Source organism: Fukomys damarensis, unplaced genomic scaffold, assembly GCF_012274545.1.
Source record: "Fukomys damarensis isolate Sample0158 unplaced genomic scaffold, DMR_v1.0_HiC HiC_scaffold_14, whole genome shotgun sequence".
Taxonomy (NCBI): Eukaryota; Metazoa; Chordata; class Mammalia; order Rodentia; family Bathyergidae; genus Fukomys; species Fukomys damarensis.
The window spans coordinates 43847448-43870858 of record NW_022900926.1 but is presented as its reverse complement, the minus strand read 5'-3'; the positions used below and the strand labels follow the sequence as shown (position 1 = coordinate 43870858).

The 23411-nt window shown below is 39.1% G+C and overlaps 1 protein-coding gene across 8 annotated transcripts in view; it reads right to left on the bottom strand.

The window, feature by feature from the left end:
- Pkhd1 (PKHD1 ciliary IPT domain containing fibrocystin/polyductin) overlaps nucleotides 1-23411 on the bottom strand; it is a 458548-nt gene that overhangs the window by 403757 nt on the left and 31380 nt on the right. For 6 of the 8 annotated variants that reach the window (XM_019208499.1, XM_019208501.1, XM_019208502.1 and 3 more), the window contains 9 exons: nucleotides 23235-23377; nucleotides 13199-13329; nucleotides 12308-12483; nucleotides 9213-9351; nucleotides 6632-6762; nucleotides 4207-4391; nucleotides 3164-3286; nucleotides 1647-1752; nucleotides 888-1163 (listed from right to left, as the gene is read on the bottom strand). In XM_019208499.1, coding sequence (XP_019064044.1) covers nucleotides 888-1163; nucleotides 1647-1752; nucleotides 3164-3286; nucleotides 4207-4391; nucleotides 6632-6762; nucleotides 9213-9351; nucleotides 12308-12483; nucleotides 13199-13329; nucleotides 23235-23377 — 1410 coding nt within the window. Of the gene's footprint in view, nucleotides 1-887; nucleotides 1164-1646; nucleotides 1753-3163; nucleotides 3287-4206; nucleotides 4392-6631; nucleotides 6763-9212; nucleotides 9352-12307; nucleotides 12484-13198; nucleotides 13330-23234; nucleotides 23378-23411 lie in introns of those variants that run through there. The other 2 variants (XM_010631095.1, XM_019208505.1) reach the window with 2 other exon arrangements.

The window sequence follows — 23411 nt, the reverse complement described above, 5'->3', positions numbered from 1 at the left end:
AAGATTTTCTGTCTTGGCCTTCCCACTACTCACACAGTAGCTGGCTTGCACGTTACCCAACACCCAGTGTGCACCCAGTGTATATCATCTTTACGTAATATATATCAGTACATTGCTAATGCACATTTGTGAAGGGCCAACTAGGGTACAAAGTTCCTGGTCAGTGGAAAAGGCTGATACTTCACATTGCTTAAATGTTTTCTGTTTTAAAGGAACTTTCCAGTTTGTTGACTCATTCTCACGCCAAGGAGCCTACAAAGAAACTACCATTAAGCTACTCTCTAAGTTACACAGAGAAGCACCAGGGGCATCACAGCATTCTGGGTGAACTCTAGCTCCAATGCCTTCCAGATGAAGCTCTAAGTAAGTCACTTTCCTCTGAGAACCAGCTTTCTTTCATCTGAAAAGTGTGGACAATAATTCTATCTTTTGGGTAATTGTAAGTATATTTAGGATGTGTGACCACTTAAAAGAGGTACACAATAAATGACATCATTGCTGTTATCATTATTATTTTTAAGACTAAGCCCTGTAGAAGCAACTGAAACTTAGAGTTAGGGTTAGGGTTAAGGTCACACATGTGACTTGCGATAGGACCAAAGACCAGGGATATGTCCTAACTCTCAGTCTAGCATCATTTCCATTAGGCTAATAGACTCAATGTTTGGCACCCTAACCAATTATGTCTGACACGACCAGCCAAACTATAGCCTTTTACATGACAGTGAGTTCATTTCAGGCCTTAAATGACTATTGCCTATTAGAAGTAGTAGTAAATAAGAGCTTTGGAGTGTAGTATACATGGAATCGGCTACCCTGCAGGACAAGATCCCTGAGCATTGGCAAGAGCACTAGATTCAGAGGATAAGAAGTCATGTGCAGATTACCAATCTCTGCAGCCTGCGAAGGCTCCACAGCATCCAGTCTGGGTTCCACATATAGGAGGAGGTCATCTCCACTGGCATTGACAGCTAGACCAGAGGGTTTCACCAACACCGAGACCTGATGCACTCCCACTGGTAATGGGTCTGTCTGACACACCACAGTTGTTTGGTTTGAGAAAATAACTTTGCAACTTGTTTCATTCACTGTAACCTGTAAGGACTGGGAATCACCAGAAAAACCAGTTCCAGTGATATAAACCAGTGGATTGGTGTCACCATCTAAAAGGAAGAAATAAATTTAGAAACAAAGCCATCTCTGTGATATAATTCCATTTAAGAGATCCTGCTCTAACATCAAACATTTGGTCTCTTTCATCTTTTCTTCCCAAAATTCAGAGAGTTGAATGCTGACTCAAATATTAGACAACTGCATTTGTTATTGTAGTGAACAGCCTCCATTTTAAATTTTTTCAAACTACTTATGAGAGGTCATTGGGAAAGAAAGAGAAAATTGAGAATATTTTAAAATAAGGAACAAGGAAAAATAAAACACTTGAAGTTTAAAAAAAAAAAAAACCTACTTCCCCCATTTCAAATAATAATTATATCTCTTAGATGGACCAAACAAAGCACTTTGTGCTGCATCATTCAACCTCCACTTAAAGAACTATTGCATCTTCTACCCACCCATCATGACTGACGTGGTCTCTAACAAGATCACTGAATCTAAATTGATGATCAGAACCAAGTCACAAATCATACCAAGAGAACACCATACAGAATGGACCCTGGGAGTTGACCCTGAGAGGTATTGGAAAGAACAGGAACCCAGACATTGTGCCGGTATATCATTCACTCGCACAACCACCTGAAAAAAAGCAAAAGAATTAAAAGCAAATGCATGTGGCTCCCGTGCACACAGGGTAGCCATGAAATGCTCATAAAGATTTCCCAAACTAAAATGTGGGAATAGTCCACTTATTCTCATTTATTTCTTCTATTTTTCCCAGTCCTAAACCTTAAATTGTAATGCATGACTCAAAACAGGTTAAGGTTTCTTAAAATGGTGTTAGAAATGCTGAAATCCACTTATGCAATTAATTATATACACTAGATCATTTTTCATTTCTTTTCTTGTCTTTTGTTTTTTGACTTGACTTGACTTGACATCTCACTATGTTGCCCAAACTGATCGTAAACTCTTAGACTCGGGAACTTTCTACCTTAACCAGCTGGACTGCAGGTGCACGCCAACACACATGGCAGAATATGCTAAAGTTTAGTAAATTTCCTCTCTGTCATCTAGAAATAAATTTCATAAACTTAAACTGCACAAAGTCTATTTATCCCTGTACTTTCAACTAGGTCATTCCAACTGTATTTTCACCATCTCATGTGGAACACCCTTTCTTTGCTAATAAAGTTCAATAAAATAGAGACTTTCCTTAACCTTCACCACTTGAATATATAGCTGAAGGCCAAAGTGTATGTGGACATTTGATTTGGGACCTTTTTGTTTTAAAGGGACAAATCCTTAAGAAAACACTGTATATCTCACCCTTTTACTAGAACTAATTTTATCTCAAACAATTCTCAGAAATGAGAAAAGTGAAAAATATATAACTGAATTAAATCTATACATATAAAAAATGACTTAAAAACACACTTGATATGTATAAGTTTCCTTATGAAAGAGAGTTGAATTGCTTAGATAATAAATAACACTTTAATTCATCCATAATGTTCTATTTTTCATAAAGAGTACACTAAAAGTAAAAATTTATAGCTTTTATAAAAAGTGCAAACATATCAGAACATTGAGAACTAATTCTCAGTCTGAATACCCATGTGTCACTAACTAAAAACTAGTATTCCTTACATTTTTTATATTTTAAATTTTTCTCAAATTAAAATCAGATAATATTATAGAAATATGAGCAGATGGAAAAAGGAAAAGGACCTCTTAAAGGCAAAAGGTATTGAATTTTCCCATTGACTTTCCAATGCCATTGTGTGGAAGCACAAATCCTGTTTGGCTATAGAGGTTCTCTATTTTTGCACCATAATAATATAATCAATAGCAATAGAATATTCTAGTTAGAAAGCATTTATATTTTTTTCATAGTGCTTTATATAGTGGAAGTTAGGAAGAGGGAAACCATAATTGACCCCATTTTACCAGGTAGAAAAACATACCCTTGGGATCTAAGTCATTGGCCCACATTACAAATCAGTGAGGTGGCAGCTGTGCCTGTACTTTGGGTGACTCATCCACTCACCTGAGCATGCTGGTGAGCAGCAGCCAACATGTCTCCAAATATGGGTCCAAGGAAAACTCCACCATCAAACACCACACGAATGGCTACAGAAGGATTCATCCCTCTAAGACTTTGGTCAGAGACCTAGGATTGGTAGATTTCTGGTAAGCTGTCATGAAGGAGAAATCTATTCTTGATTAAAATAATTGATAAGGGCGTTTGCACGTTGTGCTTGAAACAAATCAGAGAGCTAGAAAGTAAAATTGAAAGTGACAAAGACTGAAAGGTAGAAAACTAACAATAAGCAATAACTAATAGAAGCACCAGGAAATTAGCAGGGTACTTATTACAAGTGAAAAGGCCAAAAGAGACACAACATACCAATCTTCTAAGTCTTGAGCTATTTTGATTCAGATGCTTCTCTATTTTATTTATCTTATTTTTATTTCAATTCTGAATTGAACACGTTAAAATAAAATGAGTAAACAATGCTTGGAGATAACAGCAAAGACTCCCGTGCTTCCTCTGTCTTCACCCTAAAATTTCCTTGGCAAATAAGATGACCTAAAATACCATATAACTGGGAAAAAATTTCATCTTGTGGCTCATTTATAATAATCAAATGCTAGATGATCATTAGATTATTTTTAAAGGTCCTAAATATGCAAGAGCATCTGGTTTCATCATTATCCAAAGACAGCAAATTCTTTTCTAAACTTCCTTCTGGTTTGCCATCTGCCTCCAGGATCATCTAAGTCAATCACATCTGCTTAAATTATCCAATAACAGATGTGAAATTATTGTGTGGTGGACACTGACCAACAACTTCTCTATCCACAGTTAGGAAAGGAGACATTGGGTTAAACTGCTTTATTGAGGGAATGAGAAACAAAATATGTGTTGAAAACTTCCAGAAAGAAAGATCATAAATTCCCTTTACTTGAGCATTCCTACAAAATGAATAATCCATGCCAGTTTTCACTCATATAATTCTGTTTTCTTTTTACAAAATTTCTCCAGATTACCAAATCCATTTGGTCTCACCAAAAGGGCACCATACATACCTTGATAAAATTGGGCAAGTCCCCAACTTGGGTGGACCAGGAAAGGGTCCATACATGTTCATAGCAAGAGTTTACATCCTCCTTTACAGTGAAGTCACTGACATTGAGGTATCTAGATGTGAAGTCATCAGCATTGTCCTGTAAGAGCTTGTGAAGGTGACCAGCAGAAATGTGCACAGGGACATCTGTGAAGGAAAGTTTTATTACAGAAAACAAAAAGCACTAATTAATCCATTTTGCAGCGTCTCATCAAGGATAAGAGTATAAAATCTGGGTTATCTGCTTGAAGGAGACTGTCAAGGTCAAAATATAACTTCAAAAAAACCTTCAGCCCTAGCTCCACTTTTCCCCAAGGCAAATACAAGCAGATGCCCATGTTTTTTACATTGTAATACCCTGTCCTCAGTTTCATATCACAGGACAAGCAGAGAAAACAGTATGTCGGACAAAACAATCTCAACTGTCAACTCAAACTGTAAACTTCAGACACCTTTGTAATGGCTGAACATCTAATTAAATCTGGCTTTTCCCTGGAAAATTTTAGCCAGCCTTATGAACAGAGAAAACTTGGCCAGTTTTCACAAGGAATAAAGAGGCACACAGCAGCTGACACCCATAAAACTTAACCAACCCAGCTGAGGAATGTTGGCATTTAACTTTGGTTTCTCTATTAGAATTTCCTTTAAGCCCAACCACCTGCTTCCCCATTCCACATACCCACAGAGAAAAAACAAACCTCTATGTCTGAACGCTGCTTCGTGCTTTACCAAAAGTTTCCATTTCATTAGCAACTCCCAACACCCCTGTGAGGTGGGTTATTTGGGTACTCTACTGCCTACTTTAAAGATGAAGAAAATGAACCCTAATGATATTCAAAAGTTTGCAATGCCAGTACAACAGGTTTAGATTAAAGCCCAAGTTGCTTTCTACCTAGACCAGAGCCGCCTTTTTGAATTCCATGCTGCCCTGAAAGATTAATAAAGTACCACTATATTTCTGCAGTGCAAACAAGTCTTGTCATTTAAAAAATACTTTGCTACAGTTATACCATAATCTGGGTCATCACCATTTCAAAGGCCGGGTAAGGCTGACTTCCCTTGAGTTTTGTGGGCAGTGATGTGAGGAACTTTAGCAATAAAACTTGGCACCAGAAAGTCTCTACAGATCATCTGTCTTGTTTGTGAGAAGAGACACACAGCCCATTGGTGGGCTTCAGAGAGGCTGGGCACATAGGCACTTGCTCATTTATCGGACCCCAAAAGCTGAGGCACCGTCAGTTTGTCCTAAGTTTCCCTACACTTGTAAAAGCATCCCTCTGTGTCTCCCACCCACGAAGATCCCCTGTAAGCCTAGTCCGTCTGCCAGGGAGGGAGGATTTGGATCGTGTATGAATCTTTACACAACCGGCTCGTGAGTTCCCCTGAGCCCCCTTTCTGATTCTCCAATGTTTCTATCAAATAAGTAACACACTGTTATCCCTCCTAATCCTTGTCCTCTGTGAAGCACGTGTATTACTGAAGATTTTAAAACTCTATGATAATTTCCATCTGCACTCTCTTTCTACCTTTGTGGAAACTGCTGAAATCCTCAGCAGCATATGGTGTCACCATTGAGTTTAACTCTGAGCACACTGCCACCACCGACCCTCATCTAGATAACTCTAGAGAAAAGAGGAGGACTGATGTGACATTCACACACACACACACACACACACACACACACACAGGTTCACACCCCTGCTGTCAATGGCTTATGTGGCCTTTGGTCAAGTCTCAAAAGTAACTGGTTAAATGATGGCCCCCAAAAGATACGCTTATGTCCTAATCCTCAGAACATATGAATGTCACCTTATAAGGCAAAAGAACGACTACTTCCTTATGTGGCAAAAGATGTGGCTAAGGATCTTAGGAGGAGTTCATCCTTGGTTACCCAGGTAGGCCATAAATTAATCATGTATATCCTCAGAAGAGAGTGAAAGAAAGTTTCACAAAGGACAGAAGCAGAGGGTGGACTGATGGGGACACAGCTACAAAATGCCAGCAGCCAGCAGCAGCCAAAAGAGGCAGGAAACTGGTTCTGCCCTCGAACCTCCTGGAGGGAGGGTGGCCCCCTCAGCAATTTGATTATGGGATGCTGGACTCCAGAACTGGAAAGGTACAGATTTCTGTAGTTTATGTCTCCAATTTTATCATAATTTATCATGAAGTCCCAGAAACCTAATCCACTCAATATCCATAAGTACAAAATTTAAAGGTTAGAATTATAAATATGTAAATCCCTTTCCACATCTTTAATTTTAAGAAGACCATTTTCAGATACTGGAAAATAAATTTTACAAATTTAAAACTGTCACCCTATCGGACAACGCCATAGGACTTTGTTTGCCTGTGAATGCCCCTAGATACTTAAACAAGAACTGTTGCACCTTTACCAGGAATCACTGTATTAGAAAGCTGGATTCGAAAGTGTCCTCCCAAAGGTGGGCTTGTCTTCTGCAGTCTTTGTGTTGTCCCCTGAACCAGTTCAGAGTCTTCCATTCCTTCAGTAGGTACAGAGCTGTGGTGTATCAAAAACAAAACATTAACCACAGTAGCCACCAAGATGTGCCAATCCAAATATATCATAGCTCTATTTCAAAGACCAACCCATCACCCTTGCTTCCAGGCCATGAGCCCCAGCTCCCAAATACTGGGTGTCCTCCTGTCACAGCAGAAAAAGTATAGTAGGAATATTAGGATTCTTTAAGAGCATCTTCCCTTCACTCAACACTGATTCTGAGAGCACAGAGATCCAGAGCAACAAGTGACCTTAGCCACCACAGCTATGATTCTGTAGTGTTGAAAGAGAACTTGGTTTTCTCTAATACCACTTACCTATTCCAAAAAAAAGTTAGTGTTTCCTAGTGCACAGGTACTGCCTTATCCAGAACCTCCAGCTAAAGCATGGCCCCTCTGCATTCTTATATAGTTCCCCTGTACAGACTCTGCCTGCCCGATCCTGATTTTCATACAAGTGGGTCCAATAAGTTGTGATACAGCATGAGATGGAATATTATGGGGCCACTGCTATGGTCGGAATGTTTGTGTTCTCCCACAATCCATACATTGAATTCCTAACCCCAAAGGTGATAGCATTATGAGGTGAGACCTTTGGAGGAATGATTGGGCCATGAGGACAGTCTCAGGAATAGGATTGGTGTCCTTATAAAATAGGCCAAAGGAGGGATCCTCTTCTCTTCTACCATGTGAAGACCCAATGAGAAGGCGCTATCCATAAACTGGGGAACAGGCCCTCCCTGAACACTGAATCTGCCAGAGCCTTGATACTGGACTTTCCAGCCTCCAGAACTGTAAGAAATAATATCTGTTGTTGATAAGATAACTTGTATGGGCTGCTTTGTTCTAGAAGCCAAAGTAGACTAGGAAAACCATTAGAAATCATTTCAGCAGGATATTTAATGAATTTGGGAAATATTCAACCTATGCCATTAGGTGTAAAGGATAAGTTACACATAATATATCATCCCAATATAAGGTTTTAAAACCATATGTGTGTGTGTGTGTGTGTGTGTGTGTGTGTGTGTGTGTATATATATATATATATATATATCTTGGGGAAAAGGCAGTTAGTATACAGATCAAATATGCTAACAGACATCATCCCAGCATTGGAACTATGATTTTTTTATCTTTTATCTGTTTATGTTTTCCAAATTTTCCATAATGGATATACACAGTTTCTGTCAAGAGTATTATTTAAACAATGCATGTTGATATGCAACCTAAACACACAGAGGAATGACAGACAGAGTGACACTGCCTGGGCTGGGCTATATGCTCAGGAAAAGCCAACCTAGAGAGCGTCCTGCCTGGCTTAGGTCCGCAGCTTCCAGAGGAGCCAAGGGACTTTCGAAAAACTCAGAAGGGAAGGTTGGCAGGACCACTCTAAGTGTGAACCTGTTCAAAGTAACCTAAATGAACCTCTGACATTTCAGATTTAATAACTGGCATTTAGAGCCAGCCAATATGGTAGCTTCCTCTCTACCACTGAAATTTTCTCACTTCTTTACTCTATTGATGGTTTTTGCATCTTTCCTGACCACAGGGTCACAAAACAAACACTAAATCAATAAAATTGGAATGCAGATTCAAGATTTCTTTACATGCCTTTAATACACTGCCCAGCATGCTGTAGGTATAAGAACTCATTTTGAAATAGGAGAAAGGAAAAAGGATGAGGGAGCACACATACACACGTACACACACAGTGCGTATGTAAAAAGAACCACGTCTCAATTCTTCCAATCCTACTTGGGGTTAAGTGAAAATTTAAAGGAATAAGTTAAAGCATGCATGTGTTCCAGGGACTTCAAGAAGTCTGATCCTTAGTTACTGCTTTTCACTGTATGGCTAGAAATGTTTGAGAAGCCACACTTACGGGGCTCTAGTGCCATCTGGTGGTGAGTTCTCAAAATGATTATTTTTGTTTCTTAGGTAACGGTGTTTCACTTGAACGAATTACAACAAAATCAACATATGGGAAGTGAAATGAGGGAAATAAATAGAAAACAGTGCTAAGATGAAGCTCTCAACAGCATAAAAATTAATATTCTTAATAAATTCAATAGAAATTAGTTCTCAAATGTAGTCCCAACGGTAGCAGAATTAGCATCACCTGGCAAATCATTAAAACTGCAAAGTCTCAGGGCTGGAGTTTTAGCTCAGTGGTTCCACTGCCTGCCTGGAAAGTGCAAGGTCCTGAGCTCAATCCCCCATACAAAAAAAAATTGCAAATTCTCAGACCCTGCTCAAAATGACTACATTTGATAATGTGGTGCAGGGGTAGCAAAGTGTTAACAAGACTTGCAGGTGAGGCTAGTGCTGTATTCTCAAGAGAAGAACCCCACGTCAAGCAATAAGAGAGGTGGCTTTATTGTCCCAGGCTCACCTCTGTGTCCCCACAGCCAATGGTTCCTGAGGAGGAACTGTGTGCGAGTCACTCCCTACCGTGAAGTGATGAGTGGGAGCTCCGTGCCACATCCTGTCACCCAGGAGGCTACACTGTAGACCGGGTGGGATCCCAGCACTGAGACTGATTCCACCAGATTTCCACCGGGGCGAGCTGTTGAAGAATCATCTTGAGAAACTAGAGACCAGTGATCTAGTTAGCATGGGGTAACTCGAGATGAAGATGTGCACTTAAAACTATAGATTCCTACCCATCTGCTGATACATAAAGTAAAGAGAGGAGGCAGGAGACACATCATTTGGTTTAGTACCACGAAGAAAATGCAAGGTCATAATTTAATGAGATGAAGATCAATTCCACAGCAAAGTTCAATACACCAGATATCACCAACTGTGCTCTTGGAGCCGTCACTGTCACAGTGGATACTCTGCCACAGTGTAGTTGGCCCCAATTCTTCCTTCCCTTCCATGACCCCTGGCAACTCTAGGGATGTGCAGCTGTTCCTCCTCGGGGGCACTCAGCACACAAGGAACAAAATAGGCGTACTTGTGTGTTTATTCAAAGGGTGGAGTGTGCAGAATGAAGTCTAGCTTTCAGAAACATCTCTGTTCGAATCCTGGTTTCCAACTCCTGTTGGGTACCCACTCAGCTAATCAACATAAGCCCCAAAGACTCAGTTTCTCATCCAAATTATAGATCGTGAACACACAGGTGACAGCAATCTACATGGCAGGAAGCTTAGTGAGTCTGAGAAATAAAAAGGGGCAGTGGAATTTGTATTTAACATCCTTTGCCCTCTTAAAGTATTAGGCATGCGTAAAAAGACAGCATCTTTCCCAAGACTTACTAACTATAGCTCAGACTATAAAGAGGTCAAGGACAATAACTTGGTCTTATTCATCTCTGCAGACCCAGTGCTTAACACAGCACTGAGCACAGAATAGGTGCTCAGTAAGTGAAGATTTGCTCAGCTGAAGAGAGAGTCCTTGAAAGTCCTGCTAGATTGTCAGTGATGCCTAGGTTCTAACCTCCCCCACATCTCAGCTGTGGGCACTGGTTGGGGGCGGGGGTGAAGGGCTAAAAGAAAATCCTGTTAAGCTTTGGTTTCCTCATGCATAGAGTGGAGACAATAGGATACCAGGCCATCTCATGGGCTTCTGAGAACCAAATGAAAACATCAATAAGAACTATTGCTAGATTTAAAAGAACTTCCATAGAGGACATTAGGTAAGAGAATATAACTATTACATTGATCACATAAATGGCATACAATTAACCATGAACTTGAGCCCAATTGTACAGAGTTTATGTTGCCAGTACCTAATCCTTAAAAAAAAAGTTGTTGGGCTGAGAGTGTTGGCCTCTGGTAGAGCACTTACCAGGCAAGTTTAAGACCCTGGCTTTCATCCCCAACACTGTGTGTGTGTGTGTGTGTGTGTGTGTGTGTGTGTGTGTGCACATGTGAATGACACAGTCATTCCCAGTAGAAAAACTTGATAAAGTGAGAGGCAAAACATCTCATCCAAGCTAACCCTATTCTTCTTTCTATGCCCAACCTCCCATTCCAGCTCCCCTCTTCATCTCACTCCTGGATGATTCTAGATCCACAGAGCATTTGGTAACAAAGATAGGGGCAAGGAAAGTATGTTCTGGACTGTTGACTGTAAGGGCTTAGACAGACAGGATGTCAGTGAAGGGATATAGAGGAAAAAGTGAAATGGTACTTGTTATCTGTTAAAGTGTTCCAGCCAGTGGGTTCAAATACGTGAAATATTGACTACTGATCCCTTTGCCCTCTAGAAATCTAGGCAGCACTTGGGGTCACCAACCTCCCCCAATTGTCTTAGAGCCAACAAATTCAGGTGGTTATCCCAGCAAGCCATTTACAGTGTGTCATTTTCTAAGTACACCAGTACACAGACTTTGGACATTAAGCAATCCTATAAGCCCCCAAAACACTGAAACAAGTAAGAGGCAGAACTTTAATGAATATCAAAGATGATGCAATTCCAGGGCTGATAGAGTTTTATTGCCACTCACCCCCAAGCTCCCCTGCCCTCACAACTGATATTTTTAGACAAAAAGCTCAAAAGTTGCACACTTTTTAAAATCAAAATGTGAGTGACTGGGCCAGGGATTCAGCTTAGTGGTTGTGCCACCTGCCTTGCAAGCACAAGGACCCAAGTTTGATCCCCAGTACAAAAAAAAAAAAATGTAAGTGACTGTATCATCTTTTTCTCCTTGGAGAGAGAAAAACTATGACAAACAGGAAGGCTGAGCCCCAGAGTCAAAAAAACTTCAACATAAAAGGAAAGACGCAACAGCAGGAAGTCTAGAGCCCCTGAAAGCCAACTGCAGCATTCTTTCTTAGCACTTGATCACACATATATGTGAGCTCTCCCAGCAGGGACCCTGGTGAGCATATTGTCCCTAGGAGATGTGGACAAGGAGAGTTGGACTTTGTACCCAAGAGTGGGCAAACAAAACTCTGTGGGAAAGGGGGCCAGGCCTGAGTCCTGAACAATGATCAGGAGGAGTCTCGGTGGACAGAGACAAAGACAAAGATACTCTCTCAGAAAAATATGCCCGCCTTGCAGTGTTGCTCTCGTTCTTGAGGGCTGTAAATCAGACACAAGACCAAGCAAGTATGGCTGTGTTCCTTCTAGCACTCAGTATAACAGATAAATTAACTTTAGGAAAGATGGAAAAATCCTGCTGGCCTAACAATATTACTAATAATTGCTTATTTTACTAAACACTGATTATGGTTAGGACCTATCATGAGTGCTTTCTATCAAACTGTGGTTAATCTTCATAGTAATTTAATGAGGCAGAGCCCTTATTATACCCATTTTACATATGAGGAAACCAAAGCTTCCCAACCAGAAGGTAGAAAAGCTGGAGTAAGAGCACAAGCACCAGAAGAAAGAGAAAATAATGAGGTAAATGGGTGAAAATGAGGGACTAGCTAGAGAGAAAGGCAGGAGTTTTAGCCCCATTTACTTGCAGAACAGGCAGACAAGGTAGAAAATAATCTGTCTCCTCCTTATTAAAAGAACAGCAACCTCTACCGGGAAATTGGAGGCAGGAATTTGAAGACAAGCCCATAGAGGACAGCAGATGTGCTGATCACCTGTTAGGTTTGTGTCTGCAATAATAATTTCATCCACATAAAGGAAGCCCATCCCCTGGGCTGGCGAGTGGAGGGCAATCTGATGAACCAGTACAGGAGCATTTGCCTGAAGCAGCTGGAGATCCCCAGAGCGATGCACACACACGTCCCAAAGATCTGTGCAAGTGAACTGCCAGCTGCAAACAGCACAGGGTGGAAAGGGCCGCTGGTAAGACCTGCAGTCCTCTCCTGAGGACTCTGCAGCTGAGACAGAGATTGTGAGCCCTGTACCACATGGCCCATGTGCCTCAGGTATGGACCCCACCCAAGATGCACTCCACACGGCTGTAGCTGTAACACTTATGAGTCACAGTTTAAGTCAATCATTCACAACAGTGTCAGCAACATTTTCAAACTACAATTTAATTGTGCATGTGTAGAATATATGTTAGGTTCTAACCACAGGGAAGATAATTCTCTTACACTTTACTGTGTTTAGGTTTAAAATCATTTAAACAAACCATAAGAAGTATGTGCAATGGACACTGACTCAAGGGATCAAAATGCCTTAATCTTATTTCAGAATCACAAGCTAACTGCATATAGATAAATTACTGGGCCCCAGTTTTCCTCCTATGGCAAAGAATGGCCCCTAAGTTCTTCCACATATGATATGCTATGATTCTGTGCCTATGAGAAATTTCAGAGTCCTGCTAAGAACTGTTCTGTCCTTAGCAGCTACCTGTTCTTGAGTCATAATACTTTGTCAAATAGATTAAGTTCAAAGCCTGAAGTTAGCTGGGTCCCAAATGTAAGGTTGTTAGTATATCCCATGGTCCACTGTTGACATGACAGTCAATCCCACCTCTCCAGCAGGCAGAATCCCCATCCTACCTCCTGAAGAATAGCTACCTCTTGGGGCTGGTACCCATGAGACTCCAGTCACAGGTACTATTCTTCTTTGTGATGTTTTGAAAGCCGATTACAAAAGATACAGTCATCCTCAGGATTGTATTTCTGTAGCCTTTGTATGCCATGCACAGCTGTGGACACCAAACAAGTCCCTCAGTTCCATTATGGCAAAAATCAGCCTTTTAAACATTGTGAATACTCCACATCTCTAGACCCAGCTACATACTACGAAAGAGTCCAAGGCCTGCCTGCACAGAGTATATCAGTCTAGCTGGAGACACAAATACTTTAGAACAAATTATCACTTATTTCAAGAAGTCTGGGGGAAAACTTAATAAATTCTTCTGAGAACAAGAAAATATACAACAGAGTGTTTAAATGTCTAAAACTGTGCCTTGCTATGAGGATCACAGAGTATCTTAAATAGAAAATATCTGTTTAACCTGTGCAGACTTGAGCAAGTCATTTACCCTCTCTGAGCATTTCTTTAATACCCTAACATCCTTGCCTTATAACTCAAGTACAAAGTTATCTGGCACGAGAAGATATTAGAGCAGGCATTTTCAACATGGGCACAATCAACGCTGTGGGAACTAGGTAATTTATTGTGGGGGGGGGCTGTCCTGATGTTACAGGACCTTCAGCAGCACCTCTGGCCATTATCTACCACAGTAGATGCCAATAACACTTCCCCAGTTGTCACTACCAAGCATATTTTCATATATTTACAACTCTCTCCTAAAAGGATAAAGCCACTTCCCCCTTGGGAGAACCTGTACTAGAGTAGAGGTTGAAGATACTTGAGAGCCAAGGCAAGGACCATTTATCCTCAACTCCCAGTATAAATTAATAAAAAAAAAAAGACCTAAACTACTACCATGAGTTCTGCCACCCCAGGAGGACCCATCTAGATCACAAAGGACAAATTAGCTGCATCTCTTTTATGAAGTATAGCAGAGGTACTAAAGCAAAGGGCATAAGAGGTGTTCAAGAAGTGTGTCTTTCAATTCATCAATAACGTTAACCATAATAACAATAACTAAGTTCCACCATGCCTTTGTCTCTGTGGAAGTACTTTACTAGATGGTCTCATTTAATCTTCATTACATACCCGAGAGTTTGACCATATAATTACCGATTTTACACATGAGTAAACTAAGGCACAGTGTACCCAAATAAGACAGTGTAGGCACAGAGGATCAGTATTCAAAACCAGAATGCAGACTGTAAGACATGCACTCACCAGCCCACACCCACAAGGGCATCCCATGCCCCTGCAGCAGGGACCTAGACCCCTTTTTTCTTTTATTTTATTTGTCTTTTCTTCTTCTCCATTTCTCTCCTTTCTTACTTCTGTTTTTGTCCTGTTCCTTTTGTTTGTTTGTTTTTTCTTTCTTTTTTTTTTCTTTTTTTGGGGGTACTGGGGATTGAACTTGGGACCTTCCACCTGCAAGGCGGGCAGACAGTGGCACCACTGAGCTAAATCCCTGGCCCTGTTTTTGTTTGTTTGTTTGTTTGTTTTGTTTTCTTGGTGGGTTTTATTGTTACAGGAGTGTGAATAAAGTTTATAGTTTTTCTGTTGCTGTCTTGTTTTTGTTCCTACCTTCTCTTTACCTTCTGTCTTCACCAGTTTCCCAAACATTTTGTGATCCTTCTGTAACTTCCAGCCCTATTTCTGACCTCTTCTTCTTCTATCTCTCTACCACCCTTCCAACTCCTTCTAAGTCTTCTTCCTGGAGGGTAAAGTCGCTATATTGAAGGGATTTTTTACAGTATACGTATTTCTGGTTGGTCCAAGATTTTGGAATATAACCACAAATGTAGTCCAAGCAGTTAAAGGTGTCAGAATAATAGCTACCACAATTTGTCATTTTCTATGTTGTGTTTGATGCTGATTGTATTACTTTGGCCAAGCTGGCATGATTTTCCTAGGCAGCTGTCCTTCACAGTATACCAAAACTAAGATTGCTTAAGGGCCATTACAGACTCAAAACCCAAAGGCCTACTATACCTAAAAGACAATCCAAGAAGCAGCCATTCCCTAAATACTAGCAATAAAGATACTTACAATGAGCTATTTATAAGCAGCTACCCAGGAATTAAACCAAAAATTTCAAAAATAATGAAAAAATAGAAGTGAGAAGACATCTAAACAAGATGCAAACTCAAATTTCCAGATCAACAAAAGGAAATCCGGAGAGCAAGATGGAACAATCTGAAACTCAACCACCTAGATTCCCTGAACTGGCAGTGAAAGAGGATCTGAAAAAAATGAAATCAGAAATAAATTTGCAGATAACAATGGAGAACATGACCATAGTGAAAGTCATGATTAATAACTCTAGAGAAGACACTGACCAAAAAAGAAGAAGAAGAAGAAGAAGAAGAAGAAGAAGAAGAAGAAGAAGAAGAAGAAGAAGAAGAAGAAGAAGAAGAAGAAGAAGAAGAAGAAGAAGAAGAAGAAGAAGAAGAAGAAGAAGAAGAAGCAGCAGCTTGTGAAAAAAATGGAATCCACAAATGCCCAGCATAGGACAAAAATAGAATCCTTAAAGCAGATTCAAACAGATACCCAGATTACAAACTCCACTGAAAGTATAAGCAGCAGAATGAGCCAATGTGAAGACAGAATAACAGCTATAGAAGACAGGATTGCGGTCAGTGACTAGGAAAAGAAAGATTTCTTAAAAATAGCAAAGGACCACAAAAAAATCATAGCTGCTAGATGATGCAAAGAATAACATAACTGACTGCACTTAGTGAAAAAGCAGGAGATAGTGCAAACGACATTAAAAAAAAAAAAAAAAAAAAAACTTTTCCAGAAGTAATGGCAAAAACTTCCCAAGTAGGGAAAAAGAATTTGACATACAGATAAGTGAGGTATATAGGATTCCAAACAAGCCATGAATAAAAAAAAAAATCCACATCTAGCCATATAAGTCAGGATTCCAGAAACTCAACAGAAGAAGAAAATACTACAAGCAGTTAGAGAAAAGAAACAAATCACATACAAAAGAAAGCCCATCAGAATCACAGCAGACTTCTCAGCACAAACCCTCATGTCAAAAAGAGCCTGGAGTAAAGTATTTCAAGCCTTAAAAGAAAACAGCCTCCAACCCAGATTGATGTACCCTGCAAAACTAGCTTTCAAAATTGATGGGGAAATAAGATACTTTCACAACAAAGAACACCTGAGGAACTTCATGAATATCAAACCAGCACTTCAAGCAATATCCTAGGAAAAGACAATGAGGATTGCAATTCCGTGTAATCCAACAGAATAAATCCATTAGGAAAGGAAAGAAATTAAATGCAACAGGAAAATATCATGACAAAGATAAGTTGATACATACCCATTTTAACCATCAATGTTAATGGTCTCAATTCACCAATCAAAACAAACAGACTGACAGAATTGATCAAGAAGCAAGATCCAGCAATATGTTTCATACAAGAAAGACACTTAATTCAAAAAGAAATTCACAGACTGAAAGTCAGAGGGTGGAAAACAATACTCCATGCAACAGGAACCCCCCACCAAAAAAAAAAAAAAAAAAAAAAGCAGGAGTAGCTATCCTATTGCAGACAGTGAATGTCAAACCAAGACTAAGTAAGAGAGACAAAGAAGGTCACTACATTCTGGTAAAGGGAGTAATCCAAGAGGAAGAGATGACAATTATAAATATATATGCACCACACTCACTTCATCAGCATATATACTATAATAATATATGTACACCAAAAACTAGTGACCCAACTATATAAAACAAATATTATCAGACATTAAAGAGCAAATAGACACTAATACAATAGTAGAGGGGGAGCTCAATATTGCACTGCCACAAATAGACAGATCAACTAGACTAAAACCCAACAACAAAATACTAGAACTCAAACAAACAGATGTTTAAAGAATGTTCCAACCCACAAAATCAGAATGTACATTCTTTTCAGCTGCACACAAGTTGTTCATTCTCAAACATAGACCACATATTAGCTCACAGAATATGTTTCAGTAAATGCATAGGAATTGAAGTGATCCCCTGTGTAATATCAGATCACAGTGCAATGAAACTACAGATCAATAGCAAAAGAAATCACAAGAACTTCATAAATGCATGGAAATTGAATAATACTATCCTGAACAACCAATGCATCACAGAGGAAATTATAGAAGAAATTAGAAATTTTCTATAATTAAATGATAATGCCAATACAACATACTGGAATTTATGGGGCACAATGAGAACAGTCTTATGGGAAATTCATAAAAGTGAATACCCATATTCAGAAAACAAAACAAGCTCAAATAAATAACCTAATACTGAACTTCAAGCTTATAGAAAAAGAAGAGCAGGACATACCCAAAATTCATACAAAGGAGGAAATTATAAAGATCAGAGTAGAATTAATGTAATGCCTACTAAGTGAATGATACAAAAAAAATCAATGAAGCAAAGAGTTGGTTCTTCAAAAGAATTAAAAAATTGATAAACTCTTAGCCAACCTTATCAAAAGAAAAAAGGAAAGAAAAGGCCCAAATACATGCAATTAAGAAGGACAAAGAGTGAAATTAGCAGTCCCAGCAGAAATCCAGAGGATCATCAATACCTTCCTTGGAAATCTGTATTCCAATGAGATGGAAAACATAGAAGAAATAGATTTCTAAGTACATATAATTTACCAAAGTTTAACAAAGAAGATCTAAAAATTCTAAACAACCCAATATCAATCAACGAAATGAAAAATGTAATTAAAAACTTACCAACAAAAAATACTGAAATCAAGAAAAAGACAAGGATGTCCACTCTCGCCACTCCCGTTCAATATAGTTTTGGAAACACTAGCCACAGCAATCAGGTAACAGAAAGAAATAAAAGGAATAAAGATAGGACAGGAAGAAGTCAAACTGTCATTATTTGCAGATGACATAATACTCTATTTAGAAAATCCCAAAAACTCCATCAAAAGTCTTCTAGACTTAATAAACAAATTCAGCAAAATACCTGGATTTTCTGGTCAACACACAGAAATGTACATGTACATTTCCTGTACATGAAAAACGGACTCATTGAGAGAGAAATGGGTAATCAATTCCTTTCATAATAGCATCCCGAAAAATGAGATACCTAGGAACCCACCTAATGAAAGAAATCAAAAATTTCTACTCTGAAAACTGCAACACTCTGAAAAAAGAGATTGAAGAAGATATCAGAAAATGGAAAGACAACCCCTGCTCCTGGGTAGGAAGAATCAACATAGTGAAAATGGCCATACTTCCAAAACTGCTATATAGATTCAATGCAATCCCAATTGAAATCCCAGCAGCATATTTCACAGACCTTGAGAAAACAATCCAAAAGTTCATTTGGAACAAGAAGAGACCTAGAATAGCAAAAGCAATTTTAGGCAACAAAGACAAGGCAGGGGGTATGACAATCCCCAACTTGAAACTATACTACAAAGCCACTGTGATAAAAACAGCATGGTAATGGCAAAGAAATAGACCTGAGGACCAGTGGAACAGATTAGAAGATGCAAAAACAACTCCAGACAAACTCAGCCACCTCATCTTCCACAAAGGAGCCAAACACCCTCACTGAAGGAAAGTTAGCCTCTTTAATAAATGGTACTGGAAAAACTAGGCTTCAAATTGCCAAGGATTAAAACTAGACCTATATCTCGCACCACGCACTAAACTAAAATCAAAATTGTTTAAAGATCTACATCTTAAAATAGAACCTCTAAACAGGCCGGAAGAGAGGTTTGGTAGAACTGTTGAAGACAGTGGTGTAGGAAAATATTTTATAAACAAAACCTCAGCTGCCAATGGACTAGCAGAAACAATCAACAAGGAAGATCTCTTCTTATTAAAAAGTTTCTGCGCAGCAAGAGAAACCACTAACAGTGTGAAGAGACAACCCACAATGTGGGAAAAAATTTTCACCAGCTCTTCCTCAGACAAAGGTCTACTACCTAGAATATATAAAGAACTTTAAAAACTCAAACTTCCCAAATTTAAAGACCCAATTCAAAAATGGGCATTTGAAATGAACAGACATTTCTCAGACAAAGAAGTAGAAATAGCAAATAAACATATGAAAAAATGTTCAACATCACTGGTCATTTGAGAGATGCAAATGAAAACAACACTGAGAGATTCCTCCTCACCCCAGAAAGAATGGCTGCTATCATGAAATCAACCAATAATAAATGCTAGTGGGGATGTGGGGAAAGGAAAAAGCTGCTCCACTGCTGCTGTGAGTGTAGGCTGATGAAACCCTATGAAAATCAATATGGAGATACCTGAAAGAACTAGGATTGGAGGTCCCCATACCCCATACCCCTGCTTGGTATCTTCCTCAAAGAATTTAAAGAATCACAGCACTGTGATATATGTGCACCCGTGTTCATAGAATCACAATTAGTGATAGCTAAAACTCGGAAACAGCCAACTTCCCATCAACAGGATACTGGATAGAGAAAATGTGTTTTTTTTCTGGGGATTTAGCTCAGTGGTTCCACCATCTGACTTGCAAGCATAAGGTCCCAAGTTTGATCCCTGGTACCAAAAAAAAAAAAAAAAGAAGAAGAAGAAGAAGAAGAAAGAGGAGGAGGAGGAAGAAGAACTGTGCTCACTTTGGCAGCACATATACTAGAAAATGTGGGGTGTTTTTATAAAATAGAGTACTACTCAGCCATAAAGAATGAAAAACTAGAAACATTTATAGCTAATTGGATGAACATTGAGGTGATACTTTTAAGTGAAATAAACAGGATGCATATGTGTAAATAATGAATAGTTTCTCTAGTTTCTCTAAGAAACTGAGTGTAAATAAGGACTAAAAGGTATAATAGATAATGTTAAATAGGAAGTGGGAGAGGTAGGGGATAAGAAAGGTGGAAATGGAATTAACACAAGAAAAAGAAAAAATGGAAACAAAGGCTTTGTAGATAGAAATGGGTGGAGGGGTTGAAGGGAGGGCAAGGGAATGGGGAAAAAATAAGAACCAAGATGGAGTATGTAAAGGTGAAAATTTCCAGTGATGAATGTCATTACATTATATACCTTAAATGTACCAATAAAATTCGTTTAAAAAAAAAGAACAAAAAGATAATATACCCTGACAGAGTAGGATTCATCCCAGGGATGCAAGGATGGCTCAACATATACAAACCAATAAATATAATACACTATATTAATAGAGCCAAGGACAAAAACTTCAGATCATCTCAGTAGATGCAGAAAAAGCATTTGACAAATTTCAACACTCATTCTTGATTTAAAAAAAAAAACCCTACAGAAAATTGGAAGTCTTTATCTCAACCTGACAAAGTGAACAGATGTCATACTAAATGGTCAAAAACTGAAATATTTCACACCAAAATCAAGAAAAAGACAAGAATGTCCACTATCACCACTCCTGTTTAATATAGTTTTGGAAACATTAGCCACAGCAATTAGACAAAAGAAAGAAAAGGAATAAAAATAGGAAGTGAAGAAGTCAAGTTGTCATTATGTGCAGGTGACATGATACTCTATATAGAAGACCCCAAGAACTCCACCAAAAGCCTTCTAGTCTTAATAACCAAATTCAGTAGAGTAGCTTGATACAAGGTCAACACACAAAAATCAATAGCCTTTCTGTACATGAACAACAGACACCCTGAGAGAGGAACTGGAGAAACAACTCCATACCTGGAATCAATCTAACAAAGGAAGTAAAAAACCTCTTCTCTGAAAACAACAGCACTCTGAAAAAAGAAATTGAAGAGAAAGTCAGAAAATGGAATGACATCCTTTGTTCCTGGGTAAGAACCAGTCTAGTGAAAATGGCTGCACTTCCAAAACTGCTATGTAGATTCAATGCAATCCCAATTGAAATTCCAACAGCATATTTCACAGAACTGGAGAAAACAATCCAAAAATTCACTTGGAACCAAAAGAGACCCAGAATAGCAAAAGTAGTGCTAGGCAACAAAGACAAGGCAGTGGGTATCACAATTCCCAACTCAAAACTATACTACAAAGCTGCTGTGATTAAAAAACAACATTATACTGGCAAAGAAACAGATTCAAGGATCAATGGAACAGATTAGAGGATGCAGAAACAACTCTAGAAATAGTCAGCCACCTTTTTTGGGGGGGTACCAGGGATCTAACTTGGGCCCTGCGCTTGCAAGGCATGTGGCAGAACCACTAAGCCAAATCATTTTTGGCAAAGGAGCCAAACACCCTCACTGGAGGAAAGATAGCCTCTTTAATAAATGGTGCTGGAAAAATTGGATTTCAACCTGCGGAAAATTAAAACTAGACCTATATCTCTCATTGTACATTAAACTAAAACTGAAATGGATCAAAGATTAACTAAACATTAAAACAGAAACACTAAACCTGCTAAAAGATAGGTTAAGTTAGATCAAACTCTTGAAGATGTTGTTGCAGAAAAAGACTTTATGAACAAAACCTCAGTCACACGAGAACTAGTACAAAGAATTAACAATTGGGATCTCATCTTATCAAAAAGCCTCTGCACAGCAAGTGAAACCACCAACAGAGTCACGAGACAATCTACAATGTGGGAAAAAACTTTTACTAGCTGTTCCTCAGACAAAGGTCTACTATCTAGAATATATAAAGAAATTTAAAAAATCAGACCTGCCAAATTTAAAAACCCAGTCCAAAAATGGGCATCTGAAATGAACAGATATTTCTCAGACAAAGAAGTATAAACAGCAAATAAACATATAAAAAAATGTTCAACATGACTGATCATTCAAGAAATGCAAATGAAAATAGTACTGAGATTCCACTTCACCCCGAAAAGAATGGTTGCTATCAGGAAATTAACCAATAACAAATGTTAACAGGGTTGTGGGGAGAAAGGAACCCCTCTCCATTGTTGTTGGGAGTGCAGACTGGTGCAACCACTATGAAACCAGTATGAAAATTCCTCAAAAAACTAGGATTAGAGGTTCCATTTGACCTGGCTATTCCCTTTCTAGGTATCTTCCAGGACTCATACCACAGTAAAATATGTGCACCCATGTTTATAGTGGCACAATTTTTAATAGCTAAATCTTGGAAACAGCCCAAATGCCCATCAACTGGTGACTGGATAAAGATATGTATTTTAGCCAGGTGTGGTGGCGCACACCTGTAATCCCAGCACTTGGGAGGCTGAGGCAGGAGGATTGCTGCATGTTAGAGATCAGCCTGGGCTACACAGTGAGTTCCAGAGCAGTCTGAACTACACAGTGAGACCCTGTCTCAAAAACAAAAACAAAACAAAACAAAAGAAACGATATGGTTTTTATAAAATTAAATAGTATGCAGCCATAAAGAATGATAACCTGGATACATGTATAGCTAAATGAATGCACATTGAGGCCATACTCTTAAGTGAAATAAATAGGACACACGTGTGTAAATACCAAATAGTTTCTCTGGTGTGAGAAACAAAGTGTAAATGAGGATCCAAATGTACAATGGATAATGTGAGGTAGGAAGAATAGGTGTAAAGGGGAAGGGGAAGTGGAGGGGAGTAAATAAGGGAAAGAAAAAATACGAGAAAAGAAGGAAAAAATGGAAACAAAGTTTTTTGTAAATAGGGAGGGGTGGAAGGATGAAGCGGTGGAGAGAGGGGGAAAGGGAGAAAAAAGAAGAACCAAGATCCCAATGATGAATGTGATCATTATATATACCTAAAATGTACCAATACACTTAATGAATCAAAAATTCAGAATGCAAAGTCTGTACTTACTCCTAGAGAGCAAACACAATGCTAGCCATATAAAAACTTCCATAGCCCTTATCACTAAAGCTAGTACAAAGGCATTTCCAGGTAGCAACTCCGTAGTGGGGGCCAGGTGCATCGGTTTATACCTGAAAGAGCACTTAGGATACACAGAGCCTTAGTCCAAACAGCATTGGGAAAGTCACAGCAATCACTCCCTTGTGCTTATTTTCTTGGTCTCCAAGCCAGAGATATTCACCCCTCTCAATCCACCTGACTAGAAGCCTGAGAACTACACTCACATGTGAGTACTGATCCAGCCGATAGCCCTTCTGTGCAGCACGGGGGATCAGGTCAAGGTGTCGAGGTTGGTGGAGGCTGAATCTGCCACAGAAGGGCTCTGTCCCACTGGTGAGGTCCCCATCAGAGCTGGAGCCTTCTAGGCCTGCATGTGGTTTGATAACACAGGAAAAGAAGCA